The sequence below is a fragment of the Falco naumanni genome, chromosome 2 (assembly GCF_017639655.2).
Source record: "Falco naumanni isolate bFalNau1 chromosome 2, bFalNau1.pat, whole genome shotgun sequence".
Classification (NCBI taxonomy): domain Eukaryota; kingdom Metazoa; phylum Chordata; class Aves; order Falconiformes; family Falconidae; genus Falco; species Falco naumanni.
The window spans coordinates 33,376,483-33,397,188 of NC_054055.1; the positions used below are offsets into that span (position 1 = coordinate 33,376,483).

Consider the following 20,706-nt stretch of genomic DNA (forward strand, 5'->3'; position numbering starts at 1 on the left):
TTACTTCTGCTACCAACAACTCTTCCTGCTATGGTACAGAAATTATACTGCATACATATAAACCTATATTTATGTACAGAGATAGAATCAGAGAAATAAAAGCACTGGGTGGACATAAAAGCTGCCATTTGCTTGACTGGAGCTCCTGCTGGGTAGTATGAACTCAATGTCCTGCCCATTAACTTAAAGGGGATTTTTTCACGGCCTTCAGGTCAGGCTCAGCAAGAATATTCCATGGCAGCCAATAGGGGAAAACTTGCCAACTCCATTGCAAGATCATATCCAGAGATCCTTAAAATAATACTGATTTTAATTAACTATTTTTATGCTAACAAAAAACCTCAAAACAACAACCAATGTTTTAAAGTAGCAAATTTACATTACCTTTTTTACACCAGTACTTTCAAACTTTACAACAGTTTAGTTGTAGTACAGATGATCCTACCTAACGGAGTACTTACAGACAAGGAAAAAATAGTTAACCATTAGGGTATTTATTTTGCATACAAATATTTACAGAAAAATACTTATAAAATTAAGTATTCAAAGTTTAATTGACTTCAAAAAAGCTTCATGCTTTTATGTTATAAAAACATATTGCCTTTACTGTGCTCAAATTTACTATTCAGATCTCTGGATTTTCTTATAAGAGCTTTCTTTTGTGCTTCATCAAATCGATTGACTTTGAGATCCTGGTCTCGGTCAAATGGCCTTCTTTCTTGAGGTTTGTTCTTTTCTTCAGATGCTTTGCTCTTTAGCTTTTTCTGATGCATGTCCATGAGAGATTCTGACCTCTTTGACTCCTGGGAAAATGGGAAGAAGGAAGAAGAAATAAAAGTATTACAAAGTATCAACCACATAGAAAATCCAAATGGAAAGACTGGAATTGGGAAGGCTAAAAATTCCAGAAAAAGACAACAGCTTAGTAACTGGAAAATAGAGTGATAAATTAAGCATACACAGAGCAGAAAGCATGTGTAATCTCGTCTACACTGAATAAAATACTAATAATTCAATGATGTTAAAGGTACCCATAAAGTTGTTGAATATCCGCAGTGGAGGTAAATTATAAAACAATGCAATAGAAATACGAAAGTTGCTCTGCCAATATCAGCAGACAACAAGAGAAATATCTCAAAGTACAGGCCTGGTTTCTTACATGCTTCTCCTAAGCATCTGCTTTCGGTCACTGCTAGGGGCAGGAATGAGCTAGATATCCTTTCAATCTTACCCTCATGAACTGTTGTGTTTTTAATGTCTGCTCATAACTTTTCAGTATTTGAATAATCTGTTGCAAGACCACAGGACAAAGCCACAGGTTTGAGCTAGAGCATGTCTTTTGTGCTATGTTAAGGACTTTAGTTGCATTTATTGAAGAGTGTGATCCAGCCCAAATACAACATAAAACTTTTGCTGATTTCACACAGGAGATAGATCAGTTCTCACAAGACTATGTGCCCCTCCTTTGCTCGGGTAAAGTGTACTTGTGTTTCCTTAAGTAATCAATTTCTTAGACTCTCAAATCATTACAAACCAGCCAAAACATCAGTCCAAACCAATTCTCTCATCATAAAGAGCAAAAGATGAGCAGCCCTGTTTTCTCTTATCTAAGAACACGAGATCTTTATCCTGAAGGTTCATCTTCCTTCACTCCCTGTGCGAAAACTTACTTCATCACACAAATAATTATGCATACATGACATAAGAAATGATGCTCATGGAAAAATAGGAAATGGACAACACTTCTTCACGATGTAACTACATCGGTGTTGACAGAACTGCACCAGAGAAAGTATAAGGCACCAGCACTGAAAGAATTAACTGTAAGAAACTATTTTAAGAGTTAAAGCTCCTGTTCAATGAAAAGTATCCTTGATAAAGGTCAGTGCAGGAAGAAACAGGAAAGGAGAGAGCAAAAAACTTTAAAAGAAAAAAAACGAAACACACACAAAACACCTGAAAATCAGAAAAGAGCCGATTTAAAAAAAAACAAAACAAAACCTAACCACCCAAGAAACATTGTTCTTAAATAAGATATCCTCTTCAATTTTTCTTGAGAGAACTCTATTAACCTTAGAAACAGTAAAGGCCTATATATGTCTTATTCTGGCAATGGTACAGAGCAAAACCTGTATTTTTACATTAAAATTGTTCTATTCTACTCACAGTAACAGTAGAAACAGACAATACAGAAAAAATTTAAGACATTATGCTAACAGCTCTGGATTTGCAAGCCTCTAAGTCAAGAGGGACATGTGATTTCATGAACTACAAATAAATTATTTAAACTGTCAGATAAACTTCAATCATGTAACATAAGCCAAGGCTGCAATTCTCAAGTTAATGATACTCTCAAGAGACCAGACTGCCTTCCATAAGACTTCAGGCCATGAATCAGGGAAGAACTGCCACGAACGCCTGTAAGGCAGGCAACAGTCCATATACTCTGGTGGATGGGGTTGGCAGACAGAAAAGCGAGATGGAACTTGACATGGAGTTCAGACTTCTAGTAATCAACATCTGCCTATGAAAATTATTGCCTTCTGCAGAGACTTGAGAAAAATTTAATATAATAAAGCTGTTGTAATGAGCAGTTGATGTAATTAATTACATGGTCTAATTAATGCATCAATCCGCTTAGCCCATCAAGCTTATTTTGGGTTAATGCATACTTTGTCTGAAAAGTTAAACCTGTACTACTGTTCTGTTCCTGTGATGTTGGTAATTTGGTGAAGCAAGCTAATATTTGAATTAAGGTTGCCTACTCCCAGCAACCATGTCCTGACATGAGGATGACTTAAGGAAAACACTACCTAAAACTGGGACAATACACACAAATCCCAGTTCTGTCACATTGTTTTCAGCAGCAGCTGGAGGACCCAGTCCTGCTCTTGTTGAAGTGAAATGTTTTAATGACTTAAACAGCAGTAGGTTTGGGCACTAAAAGGGAAGACTATAATGGCATCACCATGGAAACCAGCAGCCCTGGAAATCAGAACCAGAAGAGTGAAGAATTAAGGGAAATGCAGGAAGAGGAAATATTTTGCTATTACACTTACATTGTATGAAGTCACCTGCTCAACAAGTCTCTTTTCTCTCCCAGATAATACAGTTTCTTCATTATCCTTACAGGCTGACTTTTTTGCCTCTTCTCTTTCCTGATAAGTAGAAGAAATCACATGCTATAATAATCACAGTGTCTGAAGTAAAAAGCAGGGAAATCTATACTTATTTTTTAATTAAATCTGAAGGGTAGAGGCCACCAGGTATTTTTTGCTCAAAGAAGAAACTGGACACACTGTAATCGTGAATTACACATTGGGCACACTGTATGTAATTCAATGAGCTGATACAGAGTACCAGATTACTGTAGAAGGGAGAGGGAATAAATGATTATCAATGCAAATATAAATCATTATTTCCTTGCTTTTACCTTTAAGCCTTGAATTCATAAGTTTTGATAACAAAGAAAAATCTGGGAAAAAAAATAATCACCGAACAACTCGGGGTATCTTTGTTTTCACATACCTGCTGCCTGCAGGTGTATATGAATGAATAAACACTCACCTTGGCTTTTCTTTCTCTGTCAGCTGGAGTATCTGTCCAAATAGATCTATCACCTGATTTGTCATCAGCTCTTCTCTTGAATGTTCTTGGGCCAAATCCAAAGCTTTTCAATTCAGGTGGAAGTTCTGTCATCCATAATTCCCTGGTAACTTGCTTGGATTCATCCTTTACAAAAGAAATAGGGGCAGGGGGAACAGTAAAAAAAGCATAATCAAAAATTGCTGTCTGAATTTCTTGGTTACCAGCAGAAATCGTGGATTTTTCCTTGTCTTGACAACCGCAGACACTGAGCATCCTGAGCAATTGCAACTGTGTCACACAGAAAACAGGCAAAGAAAAACAAATACACTCCAGCAACAAAATACTGGAAATAAAGAAATCCAACTTACGCCGTCTGCTGAAGTAAGTTTTTCCTTCATTCTCTGAGCTCTGCGTTCAAAGTCTTTAGTCACATCAGACTCTACTGGTCCTTTTGCAGGCATTGGGCCTATGAGATTGTCTTCTTCCTCACTACTATCTGTAACCTTCCAAAAATAAAACATTTCTCTCAACCATAGTGCTAAGACCATCAAGGAACACTTTAGCTTCATAGGATTAGAATGACTTTTGTCTGTAAGAGCACATAAACCTAACACAATGCATCTGGCAGTCACACAACAAAAACCTGGATTAACACTCCAGATTAGAGCTGCTCCAACACTTTAACATGGATACTTAAGTCTCCATGTTTTCATAAACACCATCTCTTGTCTGAGGCAAAACCGCTGGTAAACATAGTGGCAGCACAAAGTCCTGCTACTTTACATCTGTGGCCATATGCAAATCTGAAACACACAAGCATACATCTTTGATACTTTGGGGTTTACCATCATTATTGGACGTATTTCCATAATAAGGATCGCAGTTTCACATGACAAGACCTGTTTCAAGCTCAGATTCTGTAAGGATGCTAGAAAGATGAACATGCAAGCTAGAGTACAGTGGTATACATGGTTCTACACTCCTGGGTGCATAGTATCTGCCAGTCTGCTCTCTTGTTTTGACATTTGCTTCTTCGAACCCTTTTGGCATTGCATTTTAAGCAATTATTTGGAGGACAGCTCAAAAAAACCTAGTTTGAAAGGGACTAGATGTTAACAAGAATCTCTGTGGATGCTAGGAGTTGTACAGAAATCTCATGGGTCCCTCCAAGTTAAAACAGTACAGACGTGGACAGAGGCAGGACTAGACAGAAAATGGCGATGCCACAGTGCCCTGGAAGCAAAACTAAGGTGCCCAATATATACAAAAGTGAAAAGAATTAGCTACAGCCTGAACGTGGGCGATGAAGCAAAGGGAGTAGGATGACAAGAAGGCTGTATACTCAGGAAGCACAGAGCTTTACTTGAAAATACAAGGTGGTGGTGAAGAAGTTTTAAGTGAAGGGTGAAGAAGGTGGGGGCGAATGGCTTGTTTTTGTCATGCCAAACTTTGGTTATCAGGCAGACAGCCTAGAGAGAAGATAAGGGCTCAAGAGCAATGAGCAGCGCAAAAACATTATTAGGAGCCTTCCATGTAAAGTAAGGCACCTGAGGCAGAGGTGATCAGTGGAAGATGCAAGAACAGAGCACAGAACCTCACTAGAAGTCAACTAATGGGTGCACGGGGGACGCAGGATGAGTGAAAGGAGGAGGAGAGCAGGAACGTATCCTGCTACAGAGTTCAAGCCTAATACTTCAGGCTGCTCGCAGTTAGCACCCCACTGCTGTTGAGGGATTTGGGCTAAGGAAGACAGCAGGTGTGAAATAAGCTACTTTACTCCTATGTGGGCCACTTGCTACAGAAACTGGCATGCTTTAATGACACTGCTCTGAGCTAGCTAAGCCAGTTGGCCCTGTCTGCCTTTAGGAGTCAGCAAAGGTATAGATAGTGGGGAAGGCAAGCTTCAGGTAGCTAAAGACACAGCTGTGGACCACAAGGTGCAAGAAGCAGCTTAGCAAATTTAATGGCTGTATGACCAGTTGCATGAAACTGATCTGAAAGACTGAGGAGGGTGAGAAACAGCTGGTCATTTATAAACACCACCAAAACAAGGTGGTAATACCAATTTCTCTCATCATTTTTCTCAAAAACATTTACATAGTCAAGCTTTCACTCATTATCTACCACTGCAATATTGCTTCAGCTTTTAGAGAATGGGGTGACTGCATTCTCTCTCTTTTTTAAAAGGAAGGAAGGAGCTGGTGGGAAAGAGGAATAACTGTCTTGAGAAACCAAGGTAGAAGACCACCACCCTCTCTCTGTGTACAAACAAATAAAAAATGCAAAGATATGATTTTCATAATAAATTGTATTGTAAAGTAGTTGAGGATGAAAGACAAATTCCATGTTGAGTTTTAATTGAAGAAGCATGTCTCATTTCCTTTCTCATTAGTCTTAAGTTCAATTCACTCCATTACCACCTACCTCAATCAAGATGAAATTAAACAAACATTGAGAAATACTGCCTTCAAGTTTGAAGGGGAAATCAATATAAAGTGAAGAATCAGCATGGAATAAGCTGCCTCTAAAGATGTACTAGAATACAAAATAAATAAATTAAACCAAAATAAACAGAAAAATTACTCATTATGTTCAAAGGTAAAAGATTAGAGTATCATTAAGAAGAGGAAAAAAATAAGGTAAGATAAGTTCTGTAGTATCTGTAACAAAGCTGAAGCTAGAAGATCTATTTAGGACAAAAGAGACTTTTTTGTTTGTAAAATACATAAGCAGATCAGTTTTGACACTCCTGCCTCAAGAGATTTGTCATTATGATAAATTGCTTAATCATTATTTGGAGTTATAAGATGACAAGGATCTTAAAAATGTCAGACTGATTCTTCATGAAGGATTTTGACAACACTCGGTGTAGGAGGCTGAAGAATGATGTACTTTGCAACTACTAATCAAAAAAGTGAAGTTCCAAAGCAACCTTTGCCTCATTCCTTCCTAGCATGTCCCAGTGTCTGGGAGTTAAACTTAAAACTTAAGTATTTTAGAAATAAACAGAGTAACTGTTAATTCTCACAAGGAATTAATATTCACTATACCATAGCATGAGAGAGATCTAATTGCTTAAAAACTGGTATCCAGCACCATTTTTCATGTCTTAGGGTATCCTGCCTGGGTTAAGTGGTGCTGTTCAAGAAGGATGCAAGCTTCTCTAAGTCATTACTCCCCATCTGCCAGCCTGCTGCAGATGATTCAGGTCCCTCAGAATGATACTACAGGCCCATGTTTAGGGTGCTGAATCTTCCCCATACTTCTAGCTGTATTTTATCATGCATCTTACTCTTGAATGTTCTTTGGTAGTACATATATTATTCTGTGGTTATGGATTACACTATAGGACTTGCAGGTTAGGTAAAAAACTAGGTAGAAACCTAGTTTTTACCTAACCTGAGAAGAACTGTCAAAAAACACAAAATATTGCATCAGTGTCACTGTTCTGCTCTGCCTTACTCCTAGTTACAGGTATCATCTTACTATTGATACAAACAGTTAGTGATACTGTAGCGTCATTCTTGATTGCGTTCTTTTGAATAAATGTATTTAACACATTCACTAATAAACATTTTAAGAGTGAAGATATGTGAAATATTCAATCATTTTGCTCCCCTTTCAGCAACAGAGTAAAAGCTTGAATTACAGGTAAATATTTTCATTCTAACAGGTTGCATTACTTCTTTAACATCTTCAAAAAATCTGAACTTTGCCAAGATGTCCACTCGTGAAGGACGTCACACCAGAAGAATGGAAAAACATTGGGAATATTACTGTGACTGCAGTTTAGGATGCCTAGATCTCTTGCACTTGGTGAGTGCCTCATATGTCTAACAGCAAAATCACAACAAACCAGACCAGCCACCTTCTTTTTTTTAAGGCTTATTTATGCTTCAGTATTTGACTCAGGCAAAAATATGCCAGACACTTTCTGGTCTAAAATTAAACTGTGATGCTGAAAAGTATGTCTAGTAGACTTTTTCAGGCTCCTACTTGTTATAGCATTTCAGATAGACTGTACTAAAACAAAAAGTCTTCTGTTTTCACAAACCTGGGTACGGAACTCTGATGAAAGAGATGGTCCTATGGAACACCTGCTACTCCCAGTGTCCTGTGAAGGTTTCCTAAAGCCAGGTGGTAATGCAGGACCTATAATGGGCCTGAGGGGGAAAAAAAAAATAATTATCTTCGTTTTCAGTTGAGGAGGAAAAAAAGGAAGTAACATAACCAACAAGGACAGTACATTAAATGATAGCCTTCTACTATTTGCTGCAGGGAAAATTAAATGGATTAATATAAAAATAAAAATCAAATGTTGATAAGAAGTGATTCTCCTTCCTCCCCATACCAAGTGTGCCCCCTACGCACACACTATAAAAATAACTGAGTAAGAGTTTCTCTGTTTTCCAGGAGGACCTCTGCAGATAGCTGGGGTGCAAGAAAACTGGGGAAGTTGCAGCATGTAGTCACGGAAATCTACTTTTTTCTTCCCTACCTTCCTTCACCAGATTCAAGAGCAATGAAAGGTGAGAGGTCAAATATATGCTACTTTTTCTCTAGCAACAAAGTCAATTTTGTTCATTCTTGCTTTGCACCACAGTTTCACTGTCCTTCAATAAACAGAATCAGTGAACTGCTCTGATTTCAAGTTTATTTTCCCTTGGAATGGGGATGGGAGAAGAAAAGTTTTGTGATCCCAGGCAACTTCACTGATTTGTTCTTATGCAACAGCTCTGCAAGCAGTATAATTCAATTGTCTCCAGGAGCCACAGAAAGGTGAGAAACACTTTTCAATGGTGAAAACAGTTCAAAGCACACTAGAAACTGTGCTCGCAGTACTGAAAATACTTTTGTATACCATTTCCTCTTAATAATCTAGCATCATATTCTTTAAAGTTAATAAAAGCTAATTAAAAACTCAAGTAATTATCACCTGAAGAAATAGCCAAGTGACAGCATCCTCACAATGTATCAGCAGAGACTTCATTTATTACTATCTTCCATTTGAACTTTAGGGAAATAAAACATAACACAATGTAAACTGAATTATGCTAATTATGGTCTTCTACTAAATCCCGCATAATCTAATCAGTACAGTCCTGCTGTAATGATATTATTGTCAGCATTTGAAAAGGGGAATTAAAAAGCAGAAAGTCCTACCAGAAAGCCAACCACAGACAGACAGACAAAAGCAATAAAACTGAGCTCAGGCCAGGACAAGGGCACTGGTGAGGTTTCAAACCCAGGCAAGAGGTCTGGGTTGAATCTGAAGTTCCACCCCCACCTAACTGCTGCAAAAAAGAAACAGCTTTTATTTTCCTCTTCTCCTTTCTGAGTGCTTTCTTGTTGAGATCATATTTTAAATTCCCAATATAATTCAAAGAGATTGAATTTAAACCTATACAGATATGTCCAAAATAATCTTTTATTTTAGTACACAAATAGCTTTATTTTGCATGGAGAGACAGTTAAACCAAACTATAAAAAAGCCTTCTGCTAAAATATACAAGAACATCTATGTTGTAGGCTGTATCTGTGCAACTTGTGAAAAAGAGCAGATCTCAAATACTCTGCCTTGCTTCTGTCACAGCTCAAAGGCTCTTCCAAAGAGTAGAAAAACGGTTCCTATATTCATCCCTCCCACACTTTCTATTTCTATGCTTTTTTTTTTTTTTTCTCTCCACATGAAAAACCCTGTTGCTTGGGTCTTTCCCCAGCAGTGCACAGCCAGTGTGATTCTTGACAGCTCCTGGATGTCCAAAGGTTCCCTGAAAGGCGAAGTGAATCTAAATGAAACTCTGTTAAACACATTTTGCTGCTCTGGGTAGCTTTGGTACCTATCTAGACACATTCAAAAACAACCCCCAAACTTACAATGAATTAAGCTTTAATTTAAAAAATAATGAATTTCATATATGGCAAAGAATGTTTCTCTGGTTTTGGGCTTGGGAGTCTTTGCTAATGTGTATTTCAAGATAGGCATTTCAGCATTCTTCTGATGTATAACAAAACATTTTTTAGGATAACCTTTGCTCTTTACCTTGATGTGCGCATACCTCGGGAATATTTGAGTGCTGCACTTCTGTCTAACATTGTTAGTTAAAACATAGTTATCTAAACATTGCTGGTTATCAAAGTTGAAGGAAAACAGTTCATACATGTATTTTATGCTGGAATTATTCAAACAATTTTTAACAAGCTGCAAATTGGCACACGAGCTGCTCCTAATCATGAATATGTTGCTTTGACAAGTCTGGAGAAGATGTAACAGAACGAATGCTTTTCTAAAAGAATGAATAGGTCACACAGAGCTAACAAACAGTTTGTCCATATATTGAAACAAACAGCTTGCATTTGTTTCAATTATTTGTGGCTAGCTCATCAGCAGCAATCTGCTCAACACTCAGCAGTGCAGTGGGGACACGGTTAACACACTGTGTCTATACCCTGCACAGCTTACACGCCTCAGTGTGTCAGGACAACTAGACTACCAGGTGTATGGGGGTGGCAGACAGACAAGGCTCTTCCCACACATCACACCTTTCCCACCTATTCAGGGAATCAGGCTGGGCGCAAAACAGCTCTGCTCAATCTGCTTTCTCCTTGTGTGCTAGGAGCGGTTGTATGGTGAGCTAGGACAAAAAACCCCCGACAAACTACCAAGTGCCTTTTATTGCTTTAATCTCTTACACTCTGACACAGGGCAGACTCTTGCCTCTGAATGTTACCCAACATTTTGGAAATAAACTGCTAAGTAGAAATAAAAGTTGGGTGAACATACAAAAGACTAAGATTATACGATGGGTGAGTGCCTGTGTCACTGCTCATCTCTCTGACCTTCAAACTACAATTTGCCTCTTTTCTTCCTCTTTTTCTTTTGCACACTTTGACAAAACATTTTACCACAGGAGTACTCATGCCAAAAATCAAGAAAGCTACCCCTGCTGGTATTAAAAGGTACAAGCATTTATTTGCTTTATTAGAGATCACATTATTTTTAGTGACTTCTTAAGTTTTATAATTAAAATAACACATAGTGCATATGAAACACAAGTGAAAAATATTAGTTACTCTTGGGACCATCAAAGCACCAAACAAGCCCCCTGAGCATGATACCCACAATTATAAAAGTTTGTTGATTACAGCAAAGCATAGTTAAAAGGACACAAAGAGGATACTTCCAAATAAGCTTAGTTAGATAAATTCTTGTTTTCCTAACTGCTGCCAAGCATCATAAAAATTTATCCAAACTAAAAAAAAAATTCAACTTTAAAATTTCCTTTGAGATGGTATACTATACAAACAGCTTGACAAAAAATTGAGTCCCTTTCCTAGAACTGAAAACTCACACCTGAGAGGAAGGTATTAACTTATTTTATCTACCAGCTCCCTATTGCTCTGAGGAAAATAATAGTGACCGATGGACTCTCCTGTACCTTTCATCAATAAGCATCCCCTTGGAAGTCCCAATTTAACTACAGATCATAACTTCAAATTATAGAAGGAAGTGCACAGATTAATGTAAAGACTAGAAGGCTGCAAGACATGGCTAAAGTCTGCATAGAAAATCCATAAGTATTTTTTTGGGGAAGTATTTTATAATTGTGTGTAATCAAATGGAAAGCTTCCTGACAGAGGCTGTAAATAATGCTTATTTACTTACACCTGACAGCTTGCTTTCCAGACATAAACAATAATCCTTGGTGCATTAGTAAATTACAATTCCAATAATCTGCACTGTATTGCACCACACAAAAACTTACTGCCTTACTCCCTCACAGTCCAGAATGAACTATAGAACTATGGGTCCTTGTACTGTAATTGGTTTTTTCTGCACTGATCTGAGACCTATCATAAGAAATGGAAGAAATCTGACATTAAAAATACAAATCGGACAATTCACATTTTTTCTTTTTCTCTCCAATCTTCCAACCAGGACTAGGAGGGTTGTGTGTTCTGTTTCAAGGGAATGCTGTTCCTATTCTCAGGATGTGGAGGAAGCAATTCTAATCATCTGAATCTGAAGTGCACAATTGAAGTGTTCTGTAATAGTGCTACAAAATATTTTATCTAAAATAATTGTGTTTTAAGGAAAAGCACCTGAATATAATTCCATTTTAATTACCTCTCTGGAGAATCATCCTGTTTTTTAAACCCAGGAGGAAGAGCAGGCCCAAAAAATCCATCATCATCATCATCATCTTCCTGAATTCTTTTTGGCTTTCTGCAAATATAAAGATTTCGCTTAATAATTACCTTGACATGCATAGCAATTATCTACATTTAAAAAAGGAAAAAAAATATGTAAAATTATTTCAGACAGTCTTATGTACTAAATATCCTGCTGTTACCAAGGAAACAGTGCAAAAGGATCCAAAATAATTTGAAGCAATTAAAAAATTGAGAGCATAAGCTTCAGTCCAAAAATGCTTTGACATTTAAAAAAAATTAAGAATGCTTTTTCTGTAAAAAGAAAAGTAATATTATGTTGAATTACCATTTTCTAGTCACAAAGTAATTTTAAATTTAGCACACTTCTTTCTCCATTTTTATACAGTCTGCATTTTGACTAGTATTTTTCCCTGTTCAATTTTAATTAACTGAAAAACTGTTGGACAACAAGAAAAAAGTGATGAAATTACTCTAACACTCATTAAGATGGCATAACGCCCTCCACGTCCTTTATACAAGCCCTAGCACAAACACACACAAGTTCATAACACAGCAATTGTGAGTAATCAACCCCGCCAAATACGAGTACGTGCAGACTCCTGTTATTTGCTGAACAATTTGGATTTTTTCATCAGATTTGACTCAATTGAATGCACAAATTCATGCCCAAAAATACTTCTTATGACGTTCCAATGAGATGTAGTATATGAGACACAGGGCAAAACTCAAGTACCAAATACTTACAGATGTGGTAAGTGGTATCCTTAGTATAAACAAGCAGAACATTAAGGATTTTATTACTTTAATTGCAGAACTAAAACAAAACATGTAACTACAGCAATCTGGTTGCCTTACATAACTTAATTCAACTGTCAAACAGGTCAGCTGAACATTCTTGATTTTACACAGGCTTTACCCTTTTTCTTTACAGGGTTTACTTTTTATTTATATAATACCATCCCTTTCTCACAATTTATAGACACATTTCACTTGTAATACAACACAAATATACAACTAATCTAAGAACATACTCACTTGGGTGCTGGATCTCCTTCTGTCTCCTCTTCAGAATCTCTGCTTGTGTCTCTGGGTAGAGGAAGAGATTCCAAGTCATCATCACTGTCAGGAGTTTCTGAGCCACAGCTGCTTTTATAGCCTGGAGGCAGTGCTGGTCCTGCAACTGAACACCCAGAGTTATCTGGGATACTTATTAAATGTTTCAAATAAATATGATCTATCCTGGCATTCCCAAAATACCTATCTACCTGGAATTCAATTTATTCAATCATTGCTTTGTCTAGCATTTAAGAACATATTTAACAACTGCTAGAAGTAACTTTTTTCAGCTCCATATTTCAACGAACAACGCCCCCCCCCCCCCCCCCCCCCATTAAATTAGTACATCACTAATCCATTACTACAGAGTGTCTTCTGGAACAGGACTAGAAAACCTTGTTTCATCTAACAACTGATTTACAACACATATATTATAAACCGGTATACTTAAAAAGAAACTACCACCTTAATAAAGCATTTGAAGCTTACTAGTGAAGAGTCACATCACTTGTATGTACACAGCATGGGAGACCATAGGTTAGTTAAATTTGATCACCAGCCTGCTTTAGGAATGGTTTAATGATTAAGGTTATTCCCAGTTCAGCTAAGCATGAGCAGCAGGCACAGACTTATGTCCTCTGCTGAAAAAGATGATTTAGGCATTCAGACTTGGAAGAATCATTGCTGTCAGAAGGCCGGGGCCGTGGATGAAGCTCCCATGTTCCAGTCAACCCTTCAACCTCTGAAGTCATCAGAAGGGGACAGATATCTCAGCAAAGGAAAAAATCAGACCCTAAGACTGCTAACAGGTCTGAGCTGTTTCTGGCACTGTTCTTCACCAGCAGGCACAGCCCTTTGTACACTTATTTGGATTCAGTACCACATACACTGTGTCCAGAAGCAGCTTAGCCACCGATCCTAACAGCAAACGCCCCCTAAATGAGACATTTAATACAGATACCCTCACAGGCTCAATCAACACAGAGCCACCTGGAGTAAGCAAAGACCAGCAATGGTCCCAAGATAAGAGGCCTTCCCAGATCCAGGGCAGTGCATGCAGGGCCAGCACCAGTTGACACACACAGCATAAACAGCTGTCCGATAAAATGGAGATCGATCATTTTGCATCCTGAAACACAGGCACCATTCCTCCTTTTAATATTTCAAGCCTTGAGTCCAAGACTGACAGGACAGAAAGATGTTTTGGAGGGAAAAGACATTGTTAGCTTTATGAATAGTCAAGGATTAGATGAAAAGATGAGATACAATAAAACCACATAAATGAAGGGTACCAGAAAATTGCACTTCCAGTTAAAGAGCTACAACTTTTTGATGGTACAAAATAAAACCTGATACAGATTATGGTTCCATTGTTAGCTGACAAAAGCTAGGCAGAAATTGAGTCCTTCAAGTGAGCTTCATAAAGCTTTTACTCATCTTTAGCACATGACGCAGAACAAGGACAGCTTACTAGCTACAAAGCAGCCAGACAGATCTGCCACGTGTTTTGTTTTCTGTTTTAATGGGAAAGGCTTAAACCAGGACACAAAAAAATCCATTTCAGCACGAAGTAGGAAAAAAAAATAACCCACAACACCCCAGCCTATAAAGGTAAATTAAGTTCAAGATGAGAAGGAACAAACAGATGAATGATAAATAGAAATAAAGACTGGTATCAAGAAGCCTCCCATTTTGGTATGAGAAGCACCACTGGATAAAAAACCCACTTAAAAACCCGACAAAACCTGCACAACAGCCTTCTCCAGCCACCTGGTGCCCTGATACCATAAAAGCAGAGCTTCATTTGGTCTGAATGCAGACAGACAAAAGAAAGGACTTGGAGTGAAAGAAGCAAACTGAGATGCAGTTTGGTAAGTCTGATACTGCAGAGGAAGAGAGAAATAGGGATCAGCTTTGTGAGCTGGAAAGAACTAGTAACCAAAACTATCTAACGAAGGAGACTGGCCCCACTGACACGTTGTCCAGCATCAGGGCTAAGATATACGCTTTCTATCCCACCTCCTGTCTGTTACGCTGGCACAGCCATTTGCATGGGCTATGCAATAAACTGGATCAGGGAACTGAAGAAGTATAAAAATAACACTGCAAAACCCAGCACTACCCTGAAGGAACTGTTTGTTCGTGGAACTGCAGCCTAAGCAGGACAACCAGAAACAAAGTAAGAGTCAGACTGGTTCATGAGAGGAAAATGGCATTTAAAGCCTTGGGAAGAAACAGTCATTGGACCTGGTGAAAGAAGTGGATGGAAGAGAAAGCCTTGGGAGAATAGGGATTAAAAATTATGGTCATGGTACTGACTGAGACTAATAATCAGCACAGGTGAGGATACAGTTATGGATTAGGTTGGGGTGGGGAGCCACAGTGATTAGTAGAGAGGAAGGGATGGGAATTGCTAAGCATAGATTCTGGGAGCAAAGAAAGGGAAGGGTAAGAAGGGAGGCCAAGATCTGATGGGAATGAAATTCCCTGAAAGCCAATGAAAAGTAGAGATACAGACCAAAGGAGGAATGGAGGAGAGGTCAGTATCAGGAAACTAAAACCAACGAGGTCAGGAAGAGATATGGACGTACCAATGACAGAACAGGAAAGTGAGGAATTAACCAGAACTGAGAACAACTCAGAGCAGGACAGTGGGATATGAAAGTGTCAGAAGAAAATTTTGGGGATGGAGAGGAGAGAAACAGAGCCAAGGATATGTCTAAAGTCAGAATGAATGTTTCACAGTTGCTAGAAGTGGCCATCCTACCATTGTTGCTCTGACTTGCTCTCTCCATTGAGCAGGCTCTGGTGACTATCCACCTGAAAATTAAGTCAATTCAACTCAGAATCCAAATGGAAAACTACTTTTTGCTTTGTCTGTTTTTGCTAGGTTAATCTCTGCTGTATTTGGCAATTCTAAGCAATCTACCATGCCATCAGACAGGCACTGGGAACCTCCAAGGACAGACAGGAGTACGGCCTTTCACCTTCAGCAACAGCGACAGATCAACTCAGACATATCACATCAATGCATCTGTACTTCAACAAATGGGGCCTCAATGCTGAAATAGCCAAAATCTCTTCTGTATCTCTGGTTAGTTTTAGCCCTTTCCTAGTATTTCTCTCCTGCTGGTACAAGGACAGCACAGAGGCAGGGACAAAAGGGCCAAAGGAAGTAGAAGTCTTCCAGCAGGAACACATTTAGGCCAGCTTCAAAGCATCATCATGAGAAAAAAGAATCAGGAGATGAGTGAGTCCCATAGGTTGGGCAGTGCAAGCTGAAGAAGGAAAGGTAAAATATTTGGCAGGGTTTGAGCTTTTGAGTCTGTCCAGCTATCACTTGCTCCCAATTCTGGTCATGATTAAGGGTCACAGGGTTCAAGAAGCAGCAGTTCTCTGACACCAACGGACATTTGTATCTCCTGACAAAGTCCATTTCAACTCCCTCCCTCTGTGCTGACCTACAGGTAGAGCAGCAACTGGCACTTTATCTTAAGTTACTCCCTTATCTTCCGAGGCAGGGATGCACAGGGAAATGAACAAGGCAGCTTTTAACTCCACTCATGTTTCACAATACAAAATACCACACATCAACATCAATGTGGTTACACAAGCTACAATTACTACATTTTCAGTTTTTCTTCTTTTAACAAAAAAAAAAAAAAAAAAAAAGCAGCAAGAATTTGCATGCTACAAGTTACAACAGAGCTCTTATGTCAGGGGTTGGAACTAGATGATCTTTAAAGGTCCCTTCCAACCACAACCTTTCCGTAATTCTGTGTTATTCATATAAAGATGAAAGAAATACAAATTTACGAATGGATCAACAGACACTTATTTTTTTTCACTACATCTAGCATGGCAGTGTCATATCCCAGATGTAGGACAAATGCTTATCTGACTGCCAAGAGGGCAAACCACATCCTGGGGTGCATCAAACACAGCATAACCAGCTGGTCAAGAGAGATGATCATCCTGTGTATTCAGCATTGGTGTGGCCTCACTTGAGTACTGTGGGCAGTTCTAGGCCCCACGATTTAAGAAGGATGTAAAGGTCCTTGAATGTGTCCATAGGAGGGCAACAAAGCTGGTGAAAGGCCTGCAAGGAATGTCCTGTAAGGAATGGCTAAGGAGTTTGTTGGGCTAGTTTAATTTAGAGAAAAGGAGGCTGAGAAGTGACCCGATTGCTCTCTGTAGCTGCTTGAGGAGGGGAAGTGGAGAGGGAGGTGCTGATCGCCCCGGTATCCAGTGATAGGAATTGTTCAAAGCTGCACCAGTGGATGTTCAGACTGGACATTAGGAAGCACTGCTTTACTGAGAAGGTGGTCAAACACTGGAACAGGCTTCCAGGAGTAGTTAACATGGATTCATCAAGTGAAAATCACGCCTGACCAATGTGATAGCCTTCTACGATGAAATGACTGGCTGGGTAGACAAGGGGAGAGCTGTGGATGTTGTCTACCTTGATCTCAGCAAGGCTTCTGACACTGTCTCCCATAACAACCTTATAGGCAAGCTCTGGAAGGGTGGGTGAGATAGGTGGACAGTGAGGTGAGCTGAGAACTGGCTGAATGCCAGAGCTCAGAGGGTTGTGATCAGCAGCACAGAGTCCAGCTGGAGGCCTGTAGTCAGCGGTGTTCCCTGGGTCAGTACTGGGTCCTATCCTGTTACATTTATTCATCAATGAAGGGACGGAGCGTACCCTGAGCAAGTCTTATGATGATACAAGACTGGGAGGAGTGGCTGATACACCAGAAGGCTGCACTGCCACTCAGCAAGACCTGGACAGGCTGGAGAGTTGGGCAGAGAGCAACCTAACAGAAGTTCAACAAAGGCAAGTGTAGGGTCCTACATCAAGGGAGGAATAATCCCACGTACCAGCATGGGCTGGGGCTGACCTTCTGGAGGGCAGCTCTGCAGAGAAGGACCTGGCAGTTCTGGTGAACAGCAAGATGCCCATGAGCCAGCAGCACGCCCTGGTGGCCATGAAGGCCCATGGGATCCTGGGGTGCATTAGGAGGAGCATGGCCAGCAGGTTGAGCGAGGTGATCCTCCCCTCTGCTCTGCCCTAGTGAGGCTGCGCCTGGAGTGCTGTGTCCAGTTCTGGGCTCCCCAGTTCCAGAGAGACAGGCAACTACTGCAGAAGGTCCAGAGGAGGGCTATGAAGGTGATTAGAGGACTGGAGCATCTCCCTCACTAGAAAAGGCTGAGAGAGCTGAGCCTGTTTAGCCTGGAGAAGAGAAGACTGAGAGGGGACCTTATCAATGCATATAAATATCTTCAGGCAAGTGTCAGGAGGACGGGGCCAGGCTCTTTTCAGTGGTGCCCAGTGACAGGACAAGAGGCAACAGGCACAAACTGCAGCACAAGAAGTTCCATCTAAACATAAGGTAAATTTTTACCCTGAGGATGGCAAAGCACTGGAACAGGTGGCCCAAAGAGGTTGTGGAGTCTCCTTCTCTGGAGACATTCAAAACCCGCCTGGACATGACTGTGCAACCTGCCCTAGGTGAACCTGCTTTAGCAGGGCCTTGGCTAGATGATATCCAGTGGTTCCTTCTAAGCCCAACCATTCTGTGATTCCTAGAGAGGTGGTTGATGCCCCAAGCCCGTCAGTGTTTAAGAAGGCCTTAACAGCATGCTTTTTAACTTTTGGTCAGCCCTAAAGTGGTCAGGCAGTTGGACTAGATCATTGTCATAGGTCACTTCCAACTGAAATAATCTATTCTATTCCCTTATCTTATAGTTCTGAATGAAACCTTTCTGACAGAATTCTCAGAACAGCTGCTCAAAGTCCTACTTTCTGCTGTTCAGAGGTGGAAACAATGGAAGTAGAATAAAAACCCCAAGTGTTCTTACAGAAAAGCAAAGAGCAGTGCAAATATTGGTGAGACCACAAGGAAAGAAAACATAGTGGAAAAGCTGTTCAGCTTTAAAAGGGGAAGTACCCCTTAAAATAACTAGAATATAAAAGAAATAGTTGTAGAAGAACTTCTAGGCCCATTCTGTCTCAAGACCCGGCAAGCGTTACAGTGCAGAAGATGCTTGTAGCAGCCCCACCACACAATTTTGCCACTCAGAACCTCCAGGTGCTGGGATCCAACTAGAGCTGTAATTCTGTACAACAAAGTATGTTACAACAAAGTACTTGCTCTCTCTTCCTTCTCTACACTGCAGCAGTATGCCTTGTGTTGAGCAGGTACACTTACTTGTACCAAGTTGTTGTATGTCAGGAAACATTTATAGAAGTTATAAAAACAAATAAACAACCCCTAATAGCTGGGTTTTGGTGTTTGGTTTTTGGGTTTTTTTTGTTTTGTTTTGTTTTGATTTTGTTTTTTCTTTTTAAAGGCAAATAAATTCCTTCATCCACTTCACACACAAATCCCCAAGATCTGCCAGTGTAACTGTAGTGCTATGGAGCTGACGTACAGTGAGACAGAATGTGAACAAACTAGGCTGAATGACCTAGACTACATACTGCCAAAACACTTGATATCACAAAACCACAGCCTACTGATAAATGTAACTTATTTTGTTCAGTGGATTCACACACAGTATAGATACTTGCGATGTGTAACAGGACATTGTTAGAAAGTGAGTAAGCCATCGACACAAACAGGAGTAGGAAAGGCTGCATCAGCTGAAACTAGCGTGTAGTCAGGGCTTCAGTACAGAGCCGAGCTGCCGACCTGGAGCTCGATGTTGCTGTAGTGCCAGCTCTCTCTTCCTATTGCTCCCTCTTCTGGATTAAAAAAATGAGAAGAGCAGACAAGCACAGCAAGCCATTCCCATCGGAGCTGCTTTGTTTGGAATAACTGAATGGAACGGTGCCAGAAACTGAACATATTATTATGAATATAACATGAACCTGGGTTAAAGGCAAGGAGTACTAACGCTCAAACTGCAACTTCCAGAGATACTATTAACACAGAACACGTAAGAGTCCAAGTGGGGGAAACTGCTCCACCGCAGGAGAGCCAGTCTGGCTGTCAGCTGGTCTCGGCGAGGTCCCACTTGTGCCGTGCCCCCTGTGTCCGCATAAGAGACCCTGGCGACCCTGCTGGCAGGCGAGTCACCGCAGCCCCGCCGGGCGCCAGCCGCCTCCGCATGCCGAGGAAAGCGACCGAGAAACGACAGGCTGGTGAAGCGTTTTGCTCTGACAAAGGCCAGCAGGCCGCAGCCGCCTGCCCAGCGGCCTTCCCTCCTGCCCCTAGCACCACACCGAGCGACTGAAGAACTCAGGCCGAAGAGCACATGTAGAGCTGGAGCAGGAAAATCATAAACGGATCGACGCGGTATTTTTTAAAAACAAGTTTTAGACCGTCTCCTATCGATAGCACCCCATCAGGCAAGACCTTCTACTTCCGTTCCTGTTCCTTAAGAAGCCGCTGTAAGAACGGCTCGCGACGCTCAGACTCACGCAAACCCGCCGCGCAGCCACGTCGCCCCGGCCTCGGGAGCGGCCCCGGGGCCCCGAGGGGCCACGCTCGCCCCCCGCTGCCAGCCGCACCGCCTGAGGTGAAACACTGGGGGCGCCCCCCCGCCGCCGGGGACCCGGGACGGGGACGCAGCCGCCCCCAGCCCGCGCTGTACCTTGGCCGAAGTCCTCATCCGGGTCCGCCTCGGCGCAGCGCGGGAAGCCGGGCGGCAGAGCGGGGCCGATGAGCTCGCGGGCCATGGCGGGGAAGGGGCGCGGAAGGGGGCGGGTGGGGGGGCACGCGGCGTCGCGCCTGGCCCGGGGTGGCGGCGCAGCCCCTCTCTCCCGCCCCGTCCCGCTCCGTCCCGTCCCGCTCCGCTTCCCCGCCCCCCACCGCCGCGCTTCCGGTGCTACGGAATGACGCAATCGCCTGCGCTGGCCGGGGTTGATAAATCGCTAGGCGAGTG

At 41.1% G+C, this 20,706-nt stretch overlaps 1 protein-coding gene across 1 annotated transcript; it reads right to left on the bottom strand.

Moving 5' to 3' along the window:
* Positions 1-473: 473 nt before the first annotated feature.
* GPALPP1 (GPALPP motifs containing 1) lies at positions 474-20,628 on the bottom strand. Its single transcript, XM_040583948.1, has 8 exons — positions 20,416-20,628; positions 12,799-12,943; positions 11,717-11,815; positions 7,643-7,751; positions 3,957-4,091; positions 3,568-3,732; positions 3,060-3,158; positions 474-803 (listed from the first exon to the last, which is right to left on the bottom strand). Exons 1-8 carry the CDS (start codon positions 20,498-20,500, stop codon positions 585-587), a joined length of 1,056 nt encoding a protein of 351 aa, XP_040439882.1. The 5' UTR covers positions 20,501-20,628; the 3' UTR covers positions 474-584.
* Positions 20,629-20,706: the final 78 nt, after the last annotated feature.